Source organism: Arvicola amphibius, chromosome 3 (assembly GCF_903992535.2).
Source record: "Arvicola amphibius chromosome 3, mArvAmp1.2, whole genome shotgun sequence".
Taxonomy (NCBI): Eukaryota; Metazoa; Chordata; class Mammalia; order Rodentia; family Cricetidae; genus Arvicola; species Arvicola amphibius.
This window is the reverse complement of record NC_052049.1, coordinates 147077759-147094997: the sequence shown is the minus strand read 5'-3', so window position 1 is coordinate 147094997 and position 17239 is coordinate 147077759. Positions and strand designations below refer to the sequence as shown.

Below are 17239 nucleotides of genomic sequence, written 5' to 3'. Positions count from 1 at the left end.
GAGAGAGAGAGAGAGAGAGAGAGAGAGAGAGAGAGAGACAGAGAGAGAGAGAGAGAGAGAGAGAGAGAGAGAGAGAGAGAGAGAGAGAGAGAGAGAGAGAGAGAGATGAAGTTTCCATAGACATCTCCTACCCAGGAGCATGCAAGTTTAATGCTATGTCCCACGCTAGAAGCAGAGGCAATCCTGGAGAATGCTGGCTGCTCTGCCTGGTCCTAAATATCAAAGGCTCAACCAGTTGACCTGCGTGAAGTATACTCTCCAAGCTCTCCAAGGTCTCTCACCTCAAACCTTTGGGAAGGTACATGGGTGCTGCTGACCAGACTGTCCTCCTGTTGGGGTTGAAGCAGGTCTTGCCTGCCCTCCCTTCATCGGGGCTGACCATGAACACAACGATACGTACTCCCTGTGTCCAACTATAGCCTTTTGTCCTGTGCCATTGCCCCTCTCCTTCACTTAGCTCTTAGAATAATCTTTATTGCATTTTGAAGTGAGAATTTGAGTCAGGTGTGGTAGCACATGCCTGTAATCCCAGCACCCAGGAGGCAGAAGAATTCTGAGACCAGCTCTACTACTGTCAACACGGTCCCTCGGCCAGCTTTCTCATTGTCAAATGGTGGTACACGTGGCCTGAAGAACAAACGCAGGAGCATGCCTACTCTAACCTACCATGGGGACTATGCAAAGCTGGGACTCAGTGAGTGTCACTCCTTCCCAGTGTGATCGTGCCCATATTTTCTTCATTTCTGCCCATCTTTCTTCCCAAGTTCCCATCCCTTCCATCCTTCCTGAGTTCAAAAAATAGAACCTGGAACCAAAACAAGACAAGTCATCTATCTCATGTCTCTATGGGGCTCTGAAAACAATTCTTTGCTGAAGTCAGAAGACAAAAATTAAAGTACTATTCCATAATAAAGAGCCATCTACACAGGGTTTTAAATGACCACCCCATCTACACCTCTGCAGTGTGAAGGAGAAAGCGGTTCTGTGTGTCAATCCGAAAGTGTACAGGTCTCGGTGCGCTGGGCCCTGTGACAGCCACTTGGATATCTGTATTTTCTGTGTGCATTAGGGCTGAAAACTCAGAGAGGGCCTTCAGGGCCACAACAGTATCCTGTTGAGAGAAGAAAAATGATTGTACATTTTTAGAAATATCCAGCAAGCTCTCTAAAGAAAACATTCGGCAGTATTTGAGAACCCCCAGCCTTGCGAGAAAACTGCTTCCTGGGTCCTCTGTGGCTCTCTTGCTGGAAGCACGTGAGAGGCTCAACAGACTGACCTGAGCAATGGGCTCAAGCCAGTTACCACAGACACAGAACAGCTGATACAGACGTGGAACTGGTGTATTCGATTAGCATACCAGATATGAAGCTCAAATGAGAAAATCATTAAAATTACCATCTTAAACCTTTCATTTAACTTACTGAACTTGTAATCATATGACTTTATGAAAAGAAACAGCTATGTTCTTCACTGATGTTTTAAAAATACTCTCATCTCTCACCTGAGTGGATACAAAGCCTCCGAGGCTATTCCTCTGCCTGCTGAGCCACCTCATGACGGGGATGCCCTCAGAAACATGGTGCTGCAGGTAGGAGAGCAGTGCATAGGCCGCAACTTCAATATCCAGGGAGCGCGGCTGCCAGGACTCCGAAAGCGCAGGTGCTGATGACACCCAGAACTGTGTGTCTCCTGAGAGGAAAATAGAACAGAGTGGGCAACTACCAAAAGCTTCCGTCTTAGACCATTAAATATTTCTGTACCAGTCCAGTCTATCTGACAAGCAAAAAAGCAGGTTTTATAGATACATATAATATATATGCAAGTATGTGTATACACAAGCATATATAAGCATGCATTATATGTTGCATTTTAAACTATTACAATGTATAAATGTCCATCCTTTCCTTGTTGACTGTATTGGAGACTGCTTTAAAATATTTTCCCAAGGGAAATACCATATGCTTGGTACAAGACTAAACAGTTATAAATAAAAAGGATATATATATGAGTGTATATATGTGTGTGTGTGTGTGTGTGTGTGTGTGTGTGTGTGTGTGTATGTATGTATAATTTTCCTCCCCCAAATAGTTTAGGGCACTTGGGGAAAAATTCTGTTCTGCTAAACCTCTCCCTTTTTCTCTCTTCTCAAAGTTTAGGGTATAAATTCAAAATCCCAGTCCCAAGAAAAACTGAGCGACCCCAGCCAGGCCAACAACCTTCCTGCGATAATCCTGTTCTAGCCCACTGGGTGGTGGCCCTCTGCTTTCTCCCACCTACAAAGACTGAAGTGATCCCATCACGGTGGAATGTGGAAGAGGGATTGTGATCTAACACAGAACAAATGCCAGGTCCCACTTCATCCTCTGTACAACAACAGTCGTTCACTCCTCAACCCTGGAATAAGGAGTGAATCTGAATTACTAACATTAATGTTTCTACAACCATTTTTTGAGAATTATTACTGTGGTGTGCGTACGTGTGTGTGCGCGTGTGCACGATCATGTGTTTGTGTGTGCTAATAGAGGCCAGAAAGGCACTGGATCCCTTGAGTTGGGGTTATGGGCCTTCGCGAGCTGCCCAGCTGGGGTGCTAAAGATAGAAACTTCAGTCCTCATGACAGAGCAGCAAGTGCTCTTAACTGCCCAGCATCTCTCCAGCCCCATGTTATCCTTTGTGAATACACACAACTTTGAATCTAAAGTGACTTACATACAGAAACTCAACCTAAGACGCACTTCGACCTCTGACTACTTTATAGGGACTTTTTGATAAATAACTTCAGAAACTCAAAGAGTAACCAACTCAAAGGGAAATTCATGGGAGACCCTCTCTAAAAGAAGATGCCTGGTGATCGAGTAGGTTTCATCCCAGAGATGCAGAGATGGCTCAATATACGAAAATCTGTCAATGTAATCTACCATATAAACAAACTGGAAAAAAAACACATGGTCATCTCATTAGATGCTGAAAAAGTCTTTGACAAAATCCAACACCCCTTCATGTAAAGGTTCTGGAGAGATCAGGGATACAAGAAACATACTTAAACATAATAAAAGCAATACAGCCAACAGCCAACATCAAATTAAATCAAGAGAAACTCAAAGCAATCTCACTAAAATCAGGAACAAGACAAGGCTATCCACTCTCTCCATATCTATTCAATATAGAACTCAAAGTGCTAGCTAGAGGAATAAGACAACAAGGGGATACAAACTGGGAAGGAAGAAGTCAAACTTTTCCTGTTTGCAAATGATATTATAGTATACATAAGTGACCCCAAAAATTCTATGAGGGAACTCCTGTTGGCAGACATTTCTCACTCACTTCCCGGCCACCCAGACCCAAAATAATCAAACAGAAACATATTAATTGCAATACTGTTTGACCAATAGCTTAAGCATATTTCTAGCTAGCTTTTACATCTTAAAATAACCCATTTCTATTATTTTATATTTTACCACGGTACCAGTGCATGGGCATCTTTCTCCTCCTGTGACTACATGATGTCTCCCTGACTCCACCTTCTTTCCTCCTCTATCTGCTTAGAATACCTGCCTTACTCAATTCTGCCCTGCTGTAGGCCAAAGCAGCTTAATCATTAACCAATGGTATTCACAGCATACAGAGGGGAATCCCACATCAAACTACTAAATAAACATCTTTAGTAATATGGTTGGATACAAGATTAACTCGAAAAGAATCAGTAGCCCTCCTATACACAAATAATAAATGGGCTGTGAATAAAATCAGAGAAACAAGTCCTTTTACAAATAATATATCTTAGGGTAATTCTAACCAAGCAAGTGAAAGACCTGTGTGACAAGAACTTCAAGTCTTTGAAAAAAGAGATTGGAGACAACATCAAAAGATGGAAAGGTCTCCCATGCTCGTGGATCAGTAGGCTTAGCATAGTAAAAGTGGTAATCTTACCAAAAGCTATCTATAGATTAAATGAAATCCCCATCAAAATCCTAACACAACTCTTCATAGACCTTGAAAGAACAATACTCAACCATATGGAAAAAAAACCTAGGATAGCTAAAACAATCCTGTATACTTAAAGGAACTTCTGGAGGTATCAACATTCCTGACCTCAAGTTCTGCTATAGAGTCATAGTAATAAAAAAAAAAAAACAGCAGCATGGTATTGGCATAAAAACAGACAGGTGGATCAATGGAATCAAATCAAAAACCCTGACATAAATCCACACATCAATGAACACCTGATTTTTTACAAAGAAGCCAAAATTATACAATAGAAAAAGAAAACATCTTCAATAAATGGTGCTGGCATAACTGGATGCTCACATGTAGAAGAATGCAAATAGATCCATATCTATCACCCTGCACAAAACTCAAGCTCAAATGGATCAAAGACCTCAACATAAATCCAGTTACACTGGACCTGATAGAAAAGAAAGTAGGCTAAGTAGCCTGGAATGCATTGTCACAGGAGACAGCTTCCTGAATATAACACCAGTAGCACAAACACTGAGATTTACAATTAATAAATGGGACTCCTTAAACTGAGAAGCTTCTGTAAGGCAAAAGACACTGTCAATAATACAAAATGGCAGCCTACTGAATGTGAAAATATCTTACCAACCCCCACATCTAACAGAGGACTGATCTCCAAAATATATAAAGAACTCAAGAAACTAGACATCAAAATACCAAATAATCAAATTAAGAAATGGTGTACAGATTTAAACAGAATTCTCAACAGAAGAATCCCAAATGGCCAAGAGACACTTAAAGAATTGTTCAACATCCTTAGTTACCAAGGAAATGCAAATCTGAGATACCATCACACCTGTCAGAATGGCTAAGACCAAAAACCCCTAATGACAGCCTATGCTAGAGAGAATGGGGGGGAGGGGTAAAGGGAACACACCTCCACTGCTGGTGGGAGTGCAAACTTGTACAGCCGCTTTGGAAATCAGTATGGCGGTTTCTCAGAAAATTGGGAATCAATCTACCTCAAGGCCCAGCTATACCAGTCTTGGGCCTATACCCAAAGGATGCTCAATCATAACACAAGGACACTTGCTCAACTATGTTCACAGCAGCAATATTCATAATAGCCAGAACCTGGAAACAACCTAGACGCCCCTCAACCAAAGAATGGATAAAAAAAAATGTGGTACATTTACACAGTGGAGCATTACTCGGGAGTAAAAAACAATGTCATGAAATTTGCAGGAAAATGGATGGAACTAGGAAAAATAACATCCTGAGTTAAGTAACCCAAACCCAGAAAGACAAACATGATATGGATATTAAATGTAAAGCAAAGGATAACCAGGCTACCATCCACAACCCCAGAGAAGCTCGATAGCAAGAAGGACCCTAAAAGGGATGCATGGATTTCCCTGGGAAGGGGAAATAGATGAGATCTCCTGGGTAAACTGCAGGCGGGGGGCGGGGGGGGGGGGGGAGGGTCACGGGGAGGGGAGGGAATGGGAATACAGGAACGTGAGGAATCCGGTTGGTTGAATTGGAGGTGGGATGGAAAGGGAGAGTAATGAGAATAAGTATTTTCATAGAGGGGGCCATGTGGGGTTAGGGAGACACCGAGGGGACCATGTGGGGGTTAGGGAGACACCTGGTGCTAGAGAAACTCCCAGGAATCCACAAAGATGTCCCCAGCTAAGACTCCTAGCAATAGTGGAGAGGGCACCTGAACTGGCCTTCTCCTCTAATCGAATCGGCGACTACCCTAACTGTCACGAGAGAGCCTTCATCCAGCAACTGATGGAAGCAGATGGAGAGATCTACAGCCAAGCACTGGGCTGAGCTCCAGGAGTCTACCTGAAGAGAGGGAGGAGGTATGAACAAAGAGGGTCAAGATCATGCTGGGGAAACCCACAGAGACAGCTGATCTGGGCTATTGGGAGCTCAGAGACACTGGGCCAACATCTAGGGAGCCTGGAAAGGACCTACCTAGACCCTTCACATGGGGGTGACAGTTGTGTAGCTTGGTCTGTTTGTGGGACCCCAGGCAGTGGGACCAGGATCTATCCCTGGTGCATGAGCTGGATTTCTGAAACCTATTCCCCATGCTGGGATGCCTCACCCAGCCTTGATGCAGGGAGAGGAACCTGGTCCCGCCTCAACTTGATATGCTTTGCTTTGTTGACTCCCATGGGAGACCTGCCCCTCTGTGAATGGAGGAGGAGTAAATGGGTGGGAGGGGGGTTAGACAGGAGGTGGGGAAGGAAACAGGAAGAGAGGAGGGAGGGCAAACTGTGGTTGGTATGCAAAATAAATAAAAAAAAATAAATAAAAAGAAAAGGAAGATGCCTGGTTTCTCGCAACTAGTAATCAGCTTAACTCCAGTTCCAGGGAATACACTGCCCTCTTCTGGACTCTGTGGGTACTGCAAGCACACAGTGTGCAGACATATATGCAGGCAAAATACCCATACAAAATTGATAGACAGACAGACTGATTTAAAAAAGATGTCCAAGTCCAATGTCTAAAGTTCTATAAACAACTCCTGGAGAGGTGAGACACAATAAAACACACAGACCCCGTGCTGTATGGCCCTGCCTTGTGTTTGTTTCATCTCATTCTAATGGCACAGATGTTATCAATGTCATCATTAGCACACACTTTTTTCACATCTATTCCATGAAGCCCGACATTCTTCTCGGACTCCGTCCCAGACATTACCTTCCTTCTCGGCTTGCTGAGTCAGCAGGTACAAAGCATCTTCCGCTTTCGGACTCCCCACTGAAGACAAGGCATAGGTTACAAGAGCTAAAGTGAAATTGTCAGAAATTCCTCTGTTCAATTCAGACTCCAAAAACTTGATAGAGGCTTGTACATCGACACCAGGCTTGGAAGAATAATACACATATATTACTACTCCTCATATGCAAATAAAAAGTACACTTAAACATTCACTCAAATAATAATTCCAGGCCTGGTAAGCATTTGACCTCATTGTAGGCAATAGGAATCAACAATGCTCATTGACATTTAAGCACCTGCCATATATTCTGAATGTAATAGTTCTGTTCGTTTGCTATAGTTAAGTAGACACTATTCTTTAAAGGGGATTTAAAAAAATCTACAAACTTTTTATCCTGCTGAGTACTATAAGCCCAAAGAGCAGACAAAAATATAGCTTCAGAAATACGCATCTCGTACTTATTACTAGAATTGAATCTCTAAGCTCAGAGAAAAGTTTGCCTTCCACTGACCTTGTACTGAGCTAGGAAAGTAGTCAGAGCTTCATTATCACTCCATAAAAGCTAAAAGATCTAAACAAAGAAAAAAATCATTCAAAATTACTGAGACCATGCCTCCTATAAGCAACACCCTGAGCTCAATTCTTAGCACTGTAAAAGAAAACAAAACAAAAAAAAATCCTTCCCCTCAGCTTGCTAGGACACATTCCCAAATTCTAAAGTACAAGCTTTCTCCTTACAATGAAATATAAGTATTACTGACTTCTATTACCAATAGCAAGCACAACACATATATTTAAGAACCCTGTAGATTCTCCTAAGCTACTCTAAAAGCTTTGGTTATTATTTTTCTCCAGACTTTAGAATGTGGCCCCAAATACAAAGCACAGGGCTATGCGAATGCAGATTTCAAATGCAATGTAAAATTACAAAGTACTTTCCATTCCAAGACACATATTTGACCCAGGAGCATCCACGCTCCTGGGATTTGTGGAAGATTGCATACCTGGTATCTTCTGTAGCCCAGGAGAGAAGTCACAATATAGGCTGTAAGTGTCACTGGGCTTTTGTTGCCTCCTTGAAGTTCACTGTGGATCACTCTTCCTGGCTCCCAAAATTCACCATTGGATTTCTGATGCTCTTTGAGCCAATTATATGTTCTTTGTAACACATTCTGATCAATATCTATGTAGGAATCAGCTTCCGTGAAACATTTTAAAACAAATGCTGACAGCCTTGGAGAAAGGAGGGGAAAACACAGAAAATACATTTAAGTCCTGACCTCTCGCGCTGAGCATGCAAAACAAAAACACCATCCCTCCAGAAAATTCACCAGATGTAGCATCTCAAAGGAAAAACCAGAAGACTGCAAAGAGACAACCTGAACAACCTGTCCTAGCAGGTGGGACAGGTGAACCCGGTTCTCATCTGAACGCGGCTCAGGAATTTCAGATCAAGTCACAAAACATCTCATTTGGAAACAAATTTAGAAATCACCTAATTGTTATTTAGAAATGATTTTGTCCCAGCATTTTACGGGTTGAGAATCCATCCTTTCATGACAGTTTAATTGCCCAACAATACACTTCTGACTGCACTAGGCAAGCACCACAAAAACCCTCACGCATGTGTAGCCCAAAGCTGTCGATAAAATTTGTGGAGTTCACAAGCAGACTTCACGCTTTAAGTGAGAGCAATGGAGGGTCAGTATTATAGGATGGTAGCCTAAGGGTCAAATCGGTCTGACCCATGTGTGTCTAACTACCACCTGCCACCAACACCTAGGAATAGTGTGTGTGTGTGTCTGTGTGTGTCTATGTGTGTCTGTGTGTGTCTGTGTGTGTGTGTGCTGGAACCTGTGTGAGTAGGGAGGTGTGCCTGTGTGTGCCTGTGTTAGCAGCCCAAAGGCAACACTAAAAGTCTTTCCTCATTCACTCTTACCTTTATTTTTGAGACAGGGTATCTCACTGAAAGTGAAGTTTACCAGTTATGCCAAACTGGGTGGCCAAGGAGCCATCTCCACACACACCAATCCTAATCCCTTCCACCCCAAACCAGGGGTAACAGGCACATGTCACCCATCCTCGGCTTTTTACATGGGTTCTAGAATCCAAACTCAGTTCTCATGTTTGCATGATAGGAACGGTACTAAGTACCATCACCACCAACCTAGAAATGATGTCTAAAAAGAGGAAGAAAAGAAATTTTAAAAGAATAGAGTAGAAGAAAGAAGTGTGAAAGGGAAAAGAAGATATATAGATATAGATATGCACACATACACACACACACACACATTTGAAAGGAAATACATATGAGGAGAAAGAAAGGTAGGAAGGTTGGTAGGTAGGTTTTTTTTAAAGTGGAAGGCAGAAAGGAAGATTATACAATAGAGACCCCTCATGACAAAAATGTCTAGTATTTATTGTAGTAGGTGACTGTACAGAATCATGACACAAAACACTGTATTTGTGGGGAAGGGGACAGAGGTGAGACGGGCTCTCAGTCTGTAGCCCCTGCTGGCCTCATTCCTCACACCCACATATCCCAAGGGCTGGAATCACAAGCCCATCAAGAAGAACATAGTAATGTGCGAACAACACCAAGTGGCACAGTAAAGAGACCTGTGTGTACAGACGGACACCCTGACTCTGGGACAAAGTGATCTGTCCCGTCACAGCTTAGCGTGGTGGGCATGCGCAGTAGCATCCAGGTCTCTCCCACTGTAGGCGGACCGAGGAGTCAGGTGAACATCCCAAACCAACCACAAGCATTCCATGCAGGAGGAAATTTGAGCTACTCATTACTTAATCCCATCATTGTTTCCTTTTCCAGAAATATGATCTTAAAAATAAAACCACGACTGTTTTTAACAAAGCCTGTACTAATAAATTGAATACGGTAAGGCCAACGTCACACAGCGGGTTTTTTTCTTATCTGTACCATCATCTTAAAGGTTTTTGGCTCTGCTTTTCCCTCAAAAAAAAAAAAAAGAGGAAGGAAAGAAGGAAGAAAGGAAGGAAGGAAGGAAGGAAGGAAGGAAGGAAGGAAGGAAGAAAGAAAGAAAGAAAGAAAGAAAGAAAGAAAGAAAGAAAGAAAGAAAGGAAGGAAGGAGCTATGGGGGTTTGTTTTGTTTTTCTGAATAGAACGCACTTGACTTGCAAATGCTTTAGAATCAGTTTTTTGTTTTTTTAAGAAACCTCTTTTAAAGGCAGGTTCTGTAACAAGCAGCTGCAGTGTCCACACAGACAGGAATGTCCATGGCCACTGTGACCTAGTATACACATGTTCCATGATACAGATTTGTTTAATTAAAAAAAAAAGTCACTTACCAAGTACTCCCAGAGGGGTCGCTATCCCCAAAAGCACTGAAGGAGCCATCTTCCCTCTGATAGAGAAGTTCCCTTTGATAACCTGAAGACACAAAAATCCATGTATAATCAATCCACTTGCTATGGCTTCTCGTTTGGGGCCACCGTCGGGGGGTGGGGGATGAGGAGTAATATCAAACACCCTTCTAGTCACCCGAAAGCAAGCAAAGTCAAGGTCGAGCTTTCTCCACTTCTAGTGTTCCCCAAAAGGCTTTCTCTGCTTGACTATCTAAACTGCTCTCAACAGTGTCAGAATTAAAGCTTAGGGCCAAACAGAAAGAACAGGTGATTTCTGTCCCTTAGGCTGGCGAGAGAGAGGGGAAATAACGATCGAAGGCAGAGTCCCTTAAATGACTTGGTCATGAACCCCTGAGGGAAATGATGAAACCAACTATCTGCTTCCACGCCAATTCCACACTTCATATTTATACGAGTGTGTGTGTGCGCGCACACACACACACACACACACACACGTGTGCGTGCACACACACACAGTGGTTGTGATGAAGTGTTACTATATAAGTAAATTAGGATTGCTGTGGAGACTACTCAGCCATAGAATGCTCACCAGGCAAGCATGAAGACCTGAGTTCAGATCCCAGTCACCTACCCCAAAAGCTGGGCACAGAGCCATGCACTTGTAACCCCAGAACTGGGGAGCAGACACAGGGAATACCTGGAATTTGTTGGTCAGTCAATGAACTTCAGCTTCAGTGAGAGAACTAGTCTCAAAGAAAAAAAGTGGAGAAATGATTGGGGACACCTGATGTCAGCCTCTGGACTCCACATGTGAACATGCACCCATATACACAGTGTGCGTACACAAATATACACACTCAAATAAAGCAAACTGGGGAGTAGTTAAGGCTCGTGTATCTGTTTTAATAAAAGCAGAGGCTTCATCCAAATAAATGATTTCAAATAAAGGGAGGTTGGTTCATGATTGCAAAGACTTCGAAGTCCAGGGTTAGAACTCATGTGACTTGCCTACTGCCTCTCCCGTATCTACCTCTCCCGTGTCTGCCTCTCCCGTGTCTGCCTCTCCCGTGTCTACCTCTCCCGTGTCTGCCTCTCCCGTGTCTGCCTCTCCCGTGTCTGCCTCTCCCGTGTCTGCCTCTCCCATGAAGACCCAGGCTTTTCTCCCTCGGTTGTCCACTACAAATCCTGATCTGAGCATCTGGATTAAGGTATAAGACAGAACGGTATGTTTCACAGTGGTATTGTAAAGCTGAAAACAAAAGGAATATATACACATTTAACGTTAAAGACACTTTCTCTTAATTTTAAGAAGAAAAGTTCAGGCTGTAACTTCATGTTTATACCTGAAATACTACTGTTGTATAATTAAGTAGCAACTCTTCATTTTGTGCTCACTAGGGACAAAGAACGCTGAGAAGACCCTTACAAGTACTAACTTGGGTGGCCACCCTCCAACACTCCCCATCGTTGTCAAAAACCAGCCTTATTCCCCACCCAGTGCAGCCAGTCCCGAGGAGGAAAACAGGAGCCACAGCATCTTCAGTGGCAGAGTGGATTAATAAGCAGGTCCCAGACCTCCAGCTCTGTTCCCATGGAAACACAAAGGAAGAAATTCCTGGGAGAAGAGCTGGTTTGACTCTCAACTCGTTGGTTCTCTTTTGAGACTCCCTTTGTCATTCTAAGCCAGCCAGGCACGCTTAGTGAACCCTTGGCTGCTTGTCCTCCAAAACAACTGTTTAGATCAAGCCTAATTCCTACTCTATTAGCAGAAAAAGATAATGACGGCAGGGCCATGGGGACAGGGCTATGGGGACAGGGCTATGGGGACAGGGCTATGGTATTCATTGTTAATATTACAATCTGCATACCACTGTAGATACCAAAGTTGGAGATTCTTCATCATGATAAATGAGCAAGCTAGAAGCTTGGCTTTCTCCAAAAGTTTACCAAGAAATAAGGGCATCACTTTCAAGTTCACTGTTTTACACATAGCTCTTTGGTTTGGAACATAATAATATAATCAGAATTATCAGACATTTCTTAAAATTAAAATATACAAGTTGGGATAACAACCTATAAACTGCTGTTTACAATGAGGTGGATAACATGCAAACTTTTCCGGGTCATGAGTTTTCTTTGGGCTAATTATGGATGTAAAGTAGCTACAACTTATCAGGCTAAAGATGAAAGTACTGTTTGCAGAAACAAATAAAAAAGAACACCCCAGGGCTGGCGTGTAGCTCAGCAGTATAGCACTTTCCCAGGCTGAGGGCTCAGTTCGAAAGGAAGGCAGAGAATGATATAAGAAAGGAAAACATGTGTTTTCAACTAGACTCTGTCTGAGTGTCACATGGGAAAACAAACAGCAAGAGTCTTTAATTTAAATATCTGAAGACAAGGATCCTTGAGCAGATTCAACAGATAGAGGCACTTGCTGCCAATCCTGAGGACGTGAGTTCAATTCCCAATACCCACATCCAGAAGATGGGAACCAATTCCCAAAAGTCATTCTCTGAACTCTACACACACAGATACACACACACACACACACACAGAGAGAGAGAGAGAGAGACACACACCTAGACACCCACATATACAAAATAAAAATAAATAAAATACAATAAAAAATTAAGTTTCTGAGGGAAATAAGCAGTTTAACCCCTCAATTAACAAACAAGTTCGGAATTTCTAGTCCTTGTCAGAAAGAGTTTTGTTTGACAGTTCTTTCTTTCCTTGACAGCAAAATGTATTGCACACAAAGATGCAGCTGTTGGTTACAGGACCCCTGGGCCACCAGGACTTAAACAAGGCAACGTGCTGTTCCCAAGTGACATTTAAACGACCATGATTCACACAAAACTACATTAATGCCTTAAAAGATAAAAACATATTTACAAGACTTAAAAGCTAGTCTGTGAAGTGAGACGCTGATGTCACAATGAAGAATGATGCCAGGAGGGGCTGGAGAGATGGCTCAGAGGTTAAGAGCACTGACTGCTCTTCCAGAGGTCCTGAGTTCAATTCCCAGCAACCACATGGTGGCTCACAACCATCTGTAATGAGATCTGGTGCCCTCTTCTGGCCTACAGACAGGATACTGTTTAAATAAATAAATAAATAAATAAATCTTTAAAAAAAAAAAAAAGAATGATGTCAGGAAACATTTCCCCCTCTGGTTCAGATGGAATCTGCGGGGCAAGCCAGAAACACTGGTTCCACTGGTTCCTGGCTGGTAAGGACGGCCGAGGCTAGGTAGGAATGGTTAGTGTCTCCAGGTAATCACTGCGGTGAGGGACTGCAGTCAGAGTCCTGACTGCCATACTAGAAAGATGAACTTAAAAGTCCAAGCGGTTGGTGGTGATGGTTCATCCACATTCAGCACTCACTGGGGTCATACCTTGATGAAGGGGTGAGTGAGACACAGGGGCCTTGATAGAGATCTTTTCCTCTGCCAGCTAAAGAATTAAGAGGCAGGGAAAATCTGAAGCACAACAGGAAGCAGCAGAGAGATCTCAGATAGAATCAAAAGTTGAAGAAGGATTTTCTTGGGGCGAGGAAACACACACCTGCAGCAGGCACACAGACAAAAGGACCCTCTGTGAGGAGGGACTGGGAAGCCGGAAACTCCAGTCTCTCCCTGAAGGCTGCGGTTTTAAAACCTCCTCTCCTCATTTAGGGCTGATCATTTAAAGACAGATAGCATGGCTGATTGGCCTGGAGGTATGGTATGGAAGGCTCTGCTGGTGGGAGACAAAAGCCTACAAGGCCTTTGTTTGAAGCTGCTAGGCTTTTCTCTCAAGTCAGGAAGGTGAGGTAGAAGCCTGCCATCTTGGAAATCCAGCACCTTTATTACCTAGCCTTGGCCCCTCTCCCTATCTGTCTGCTTAACAGGGAGTCTAATTCTTGGTCTCTCAATACCATGTAATTACTTTTATTATTTCATCTTATAGGTGAGAAACTGAGACTCTGAGAGGCTGAGGAAGCAGATCCAAGATAGGGCCCATGGCTAGTGTCTTAACCACTACATTCCTTTCCTCCAGTGACACCCATAAAAGTCAAAATGCTGTGCACTGGAGGACTAGCTGGCACTTGGGAACCTAAGCTTTCTCTCCCTTTAGTTGACAAGTACTTCTAGCAGCAAGAAGCATCAGGAGAGAGTCCCAGAGGGGCTACTTGGAACCTTGTGTTTCCAGGATGGGGATCAAACCCAGGGCTTCATTAATGATAAGCAAAAAAAAAAAAAAAAAAAAATTAAAAATAAAAAAGAGCTACATCCCTAACTGGCATTGAAAAGCTGGTTTGACAACAACCCAGCCAGAATTGAAGTGCGGGGCCAGTGTTGTCTTTGAAAAAGAGCAAGGACTGGAGCCTGAGCTGTCCTAACTGTGAGCAAAGTGTCACAGGAACAAGCCAAGTCACCTCGAAGGGGTGAATAGTTTTTAAAGTGGTTCAAGCCCTTCAAATTAGATTTTAAAGGGCTGGAGCAATGGTCTCACAGTTAAGAGCACTTACTGTTCTTGCAGAGGAACCAGGCTTGACTCCCCATTTGATAGGTTACTACTATCTGTAATCCCAACCCTAGGGGATCTGACATCTGGCTCTGCAAGCACCAGGCACACATGTGATGCAAAGACATACATGCATATAAAACTCTCATATGTGTATAATAAAAATTAATTAAAAGTTTAAGAGTTCAGACATTTGATCAGCAAAATCTAGTTCATAAATCATACATAAATATGGAATTAGAGGCATTTATGAGTTATTTTGCTTTATTAAAATATAACAATGAATTCATATCAAATTATAAAATGCCCATCTAATCTGTATTCCCTTTCTAGCTGAAACCAGACAAACTAATCTCAGTATAAACTGAAATCTTGTTTCCTAAAAGTACAGAGTTAAGTTGTAATGGACTCCTACAGTTTTTATTTATCTCCTTACTATGACTATTAAGCCAAGGTGTAAAGATCAACATGTCACAGTTTACCGCAGACAACACTTGATACCACTTCTTAAATCGAATTATAATAGAATTTTCAAAAATAACAGTTCCTATGTGTATATATTTAAAATATAAATGATCTAGAAACATACATTCAAAGAATGGTTTTTTTGGTTTGGTTTGGTTTTTTTGAGACAGGATTTCTCTGGGTAGCTCTGACTGTCCTAGAACTTGCTCTGAAGACCAGATTGGCCTTGAGCTCACAGAGGTCCACCTGCTTCTGTCTCCAAACTGCTGGGATTAAAGAGGTATGCCATCACCTCCCAGCTAAAATAATAGCATTTTTGAATCATTATCTCTACATAAAAAGTAGCAAATGCTAAATCACAGAACTTCCTGGGGGGGGGGGCTTATCGGCTCCTGGGCTGGACAGCCAGTCAGAATGTCATCACCATGTGTGTTTCTAATGGAAGGAAAAATATACCCTATCTCCTCCTCACATGAGAATATAGGGCTGCACTCAGCTAGATCCCAAACTCTGGTGCCCCTTGCCTTTTCTTCCCACACACTGCCTTCTTGTGTGACCCTTGGCTCCCACCCTGTCCTACCTGGATTGACACAGCTCGCATTGGGGCAGTCTGACTCTGCAGGTTCTAACCTTTACAGTTCCTCTCCCCCAACCGTACCCCATGTTCACCCCTACTGCTTTATCATAACCCCCAATGAGACAGTCTACATGTTGGTGTACTCAAGTATCTTGCTCCAACTCCAGGTCCTCATCTTTCTATCCCATTGCTCCTCTATAAATATCCAGGAAGTCTGTAGACATCCTGTGGGTGCATGGACTCTGCAGCCCATCTCTTGGGGTTTCCAAGGCTTATTTCCCTTCCCTGTGACTCAGTTTCCTTATCTATGATATGAAAATAGTAATACACCTACCACCTGTGTTGTGGTGAGGATGAAAGAAACATAAGGCTTTTCAATAGGATTAGCCCCCCTCTCTAGTACTGCTCAGAGTTTAGTTGGGGATAAACAGTTTTCTGTACAATGAGAGAAGCTAAAAAAAAGGTTCATATCAAAATATTCTCATTACTTGAGCTTTGTAATTTGTGGAAACATGGGCAAAATAGCTAGTGGTAGGCTTCTCTTTGCATTTAACCTGTTCACCAAGAAAGAAAAAAGAAAAGAAAGAAAGAACACACACAAGCACACACATACACACCACACAAAAAATTGAATTTTACTTTCCCAGATTGTGCTGAGTAAGCACGTCCCAGTAAAGATATATGGACTAAAGAGTGTACTGTGTGACTCACTAGGCTACACATCAGCTTACAAGATGAGACTTCTTTTTTCTTTGTATATCAGTTAGTTTGGTTGTATTTCTTTTTGTTTGTTTTGGGGGGGTTCTTTTGAGTTTTATTTTGTTCTGGGGGGAGGTTGCAAGGGCAGCAGGTAGATATGAAGGGACGGGGAGAAGGATGGGATCAGGATGCATGATGGGAAACCCACAAAGAATCGACAAAATTGATAAAAGAAAATAACTGCCTGACACAGGCAGCACTCGACCCGTGTTAACTTTGCTCTGAGCAGGTGGTCCCCACAGCTGAGCCGTCCCCACAGCGCAGAGAGTCACATCCACCATTTTCAGAGATGTAAGCGTCCACTCCATACCCAAAGTTCTACCCTGAAGCTAACCTGAGCTACATAAGACCGTATCAAGAAAAACTAGTGAACAAATGACCACAAATGAGCATTCATTCATTGCAGGTTTTTAAAGAGCTTACATTAGCAGCAGTTAAAGAACAGCTGGTTTCAGGAAGTCAAGTAGAACCTCCCATGGTCTGACCTTCAGCTCGTCAATACCATCTAGTCCCACCAATACAGAGATACAACCCCAATCTATTCTGAAATATGGCCCAGGGAGACCCTAACCTAGAAAACACAAACTTTTTTTAACAAATAGAAGTATACATCTAATGCTTACCTTCCCTCATGAATGAAAGGGCTTTTTCCTTTAAATTATCTGTCAGCTGCTTCTGTTTAGTCAGATAATCCATAACGTAAATATTTGGAGCAAAATTTATCATGTTCTGTTCACCACAACCGTAAGGCATCTGTATCAGTGAGGCCAAACCGTTGATAGAAGGACCCAGAATATCTCCTGAAAGCACAAAACATTCGGTTCAATGGGTAACGCTCACTAGCCCTTCCCTGCTGGCATAGGCAGTCTCAGCTCAGGACAGGTGTCT

The 17239-nt window shown here is 42.7% G+C and overlaps 1 protein-coding gene across 2 annotated transcripts in view; it reads right to left on the bottom strand.

Annotated features, from left to right (window-relative positions):
- Cd109 (CD109 molecule) overlaps positions 1-17239 on the bottom strand; it is a 101633-nt gene that overhangs the window by 11580 nt on the left and 72814 nt on the right. For both annotated transcript variants that reach the window (XM_038322836.1, XM_038322837.1), the window contains 6 exons: positions 16975-17151; positions 10025-10106; positions 7702-7930; positions 6676-6841; positions 1502-1689; positions 956-1111 (listed from right to left, as the gene is read on the bottom strand). In XM_038322836.1, the coding sequence (XP_038178764.1) occupies positions 956-1111; positions 1502-1689; positions 6676-6841; positions 7702-7930; positions 10025-10106; positions 16975-17151 (998 nt within the window). The remainder of the gene's footprint in view (positions 1-955; positions 1112-1501; positions 1690-6675; positions 6842-7701; positions 7931-10024; positions 10107-16974; positions 17152-17239) is intronic.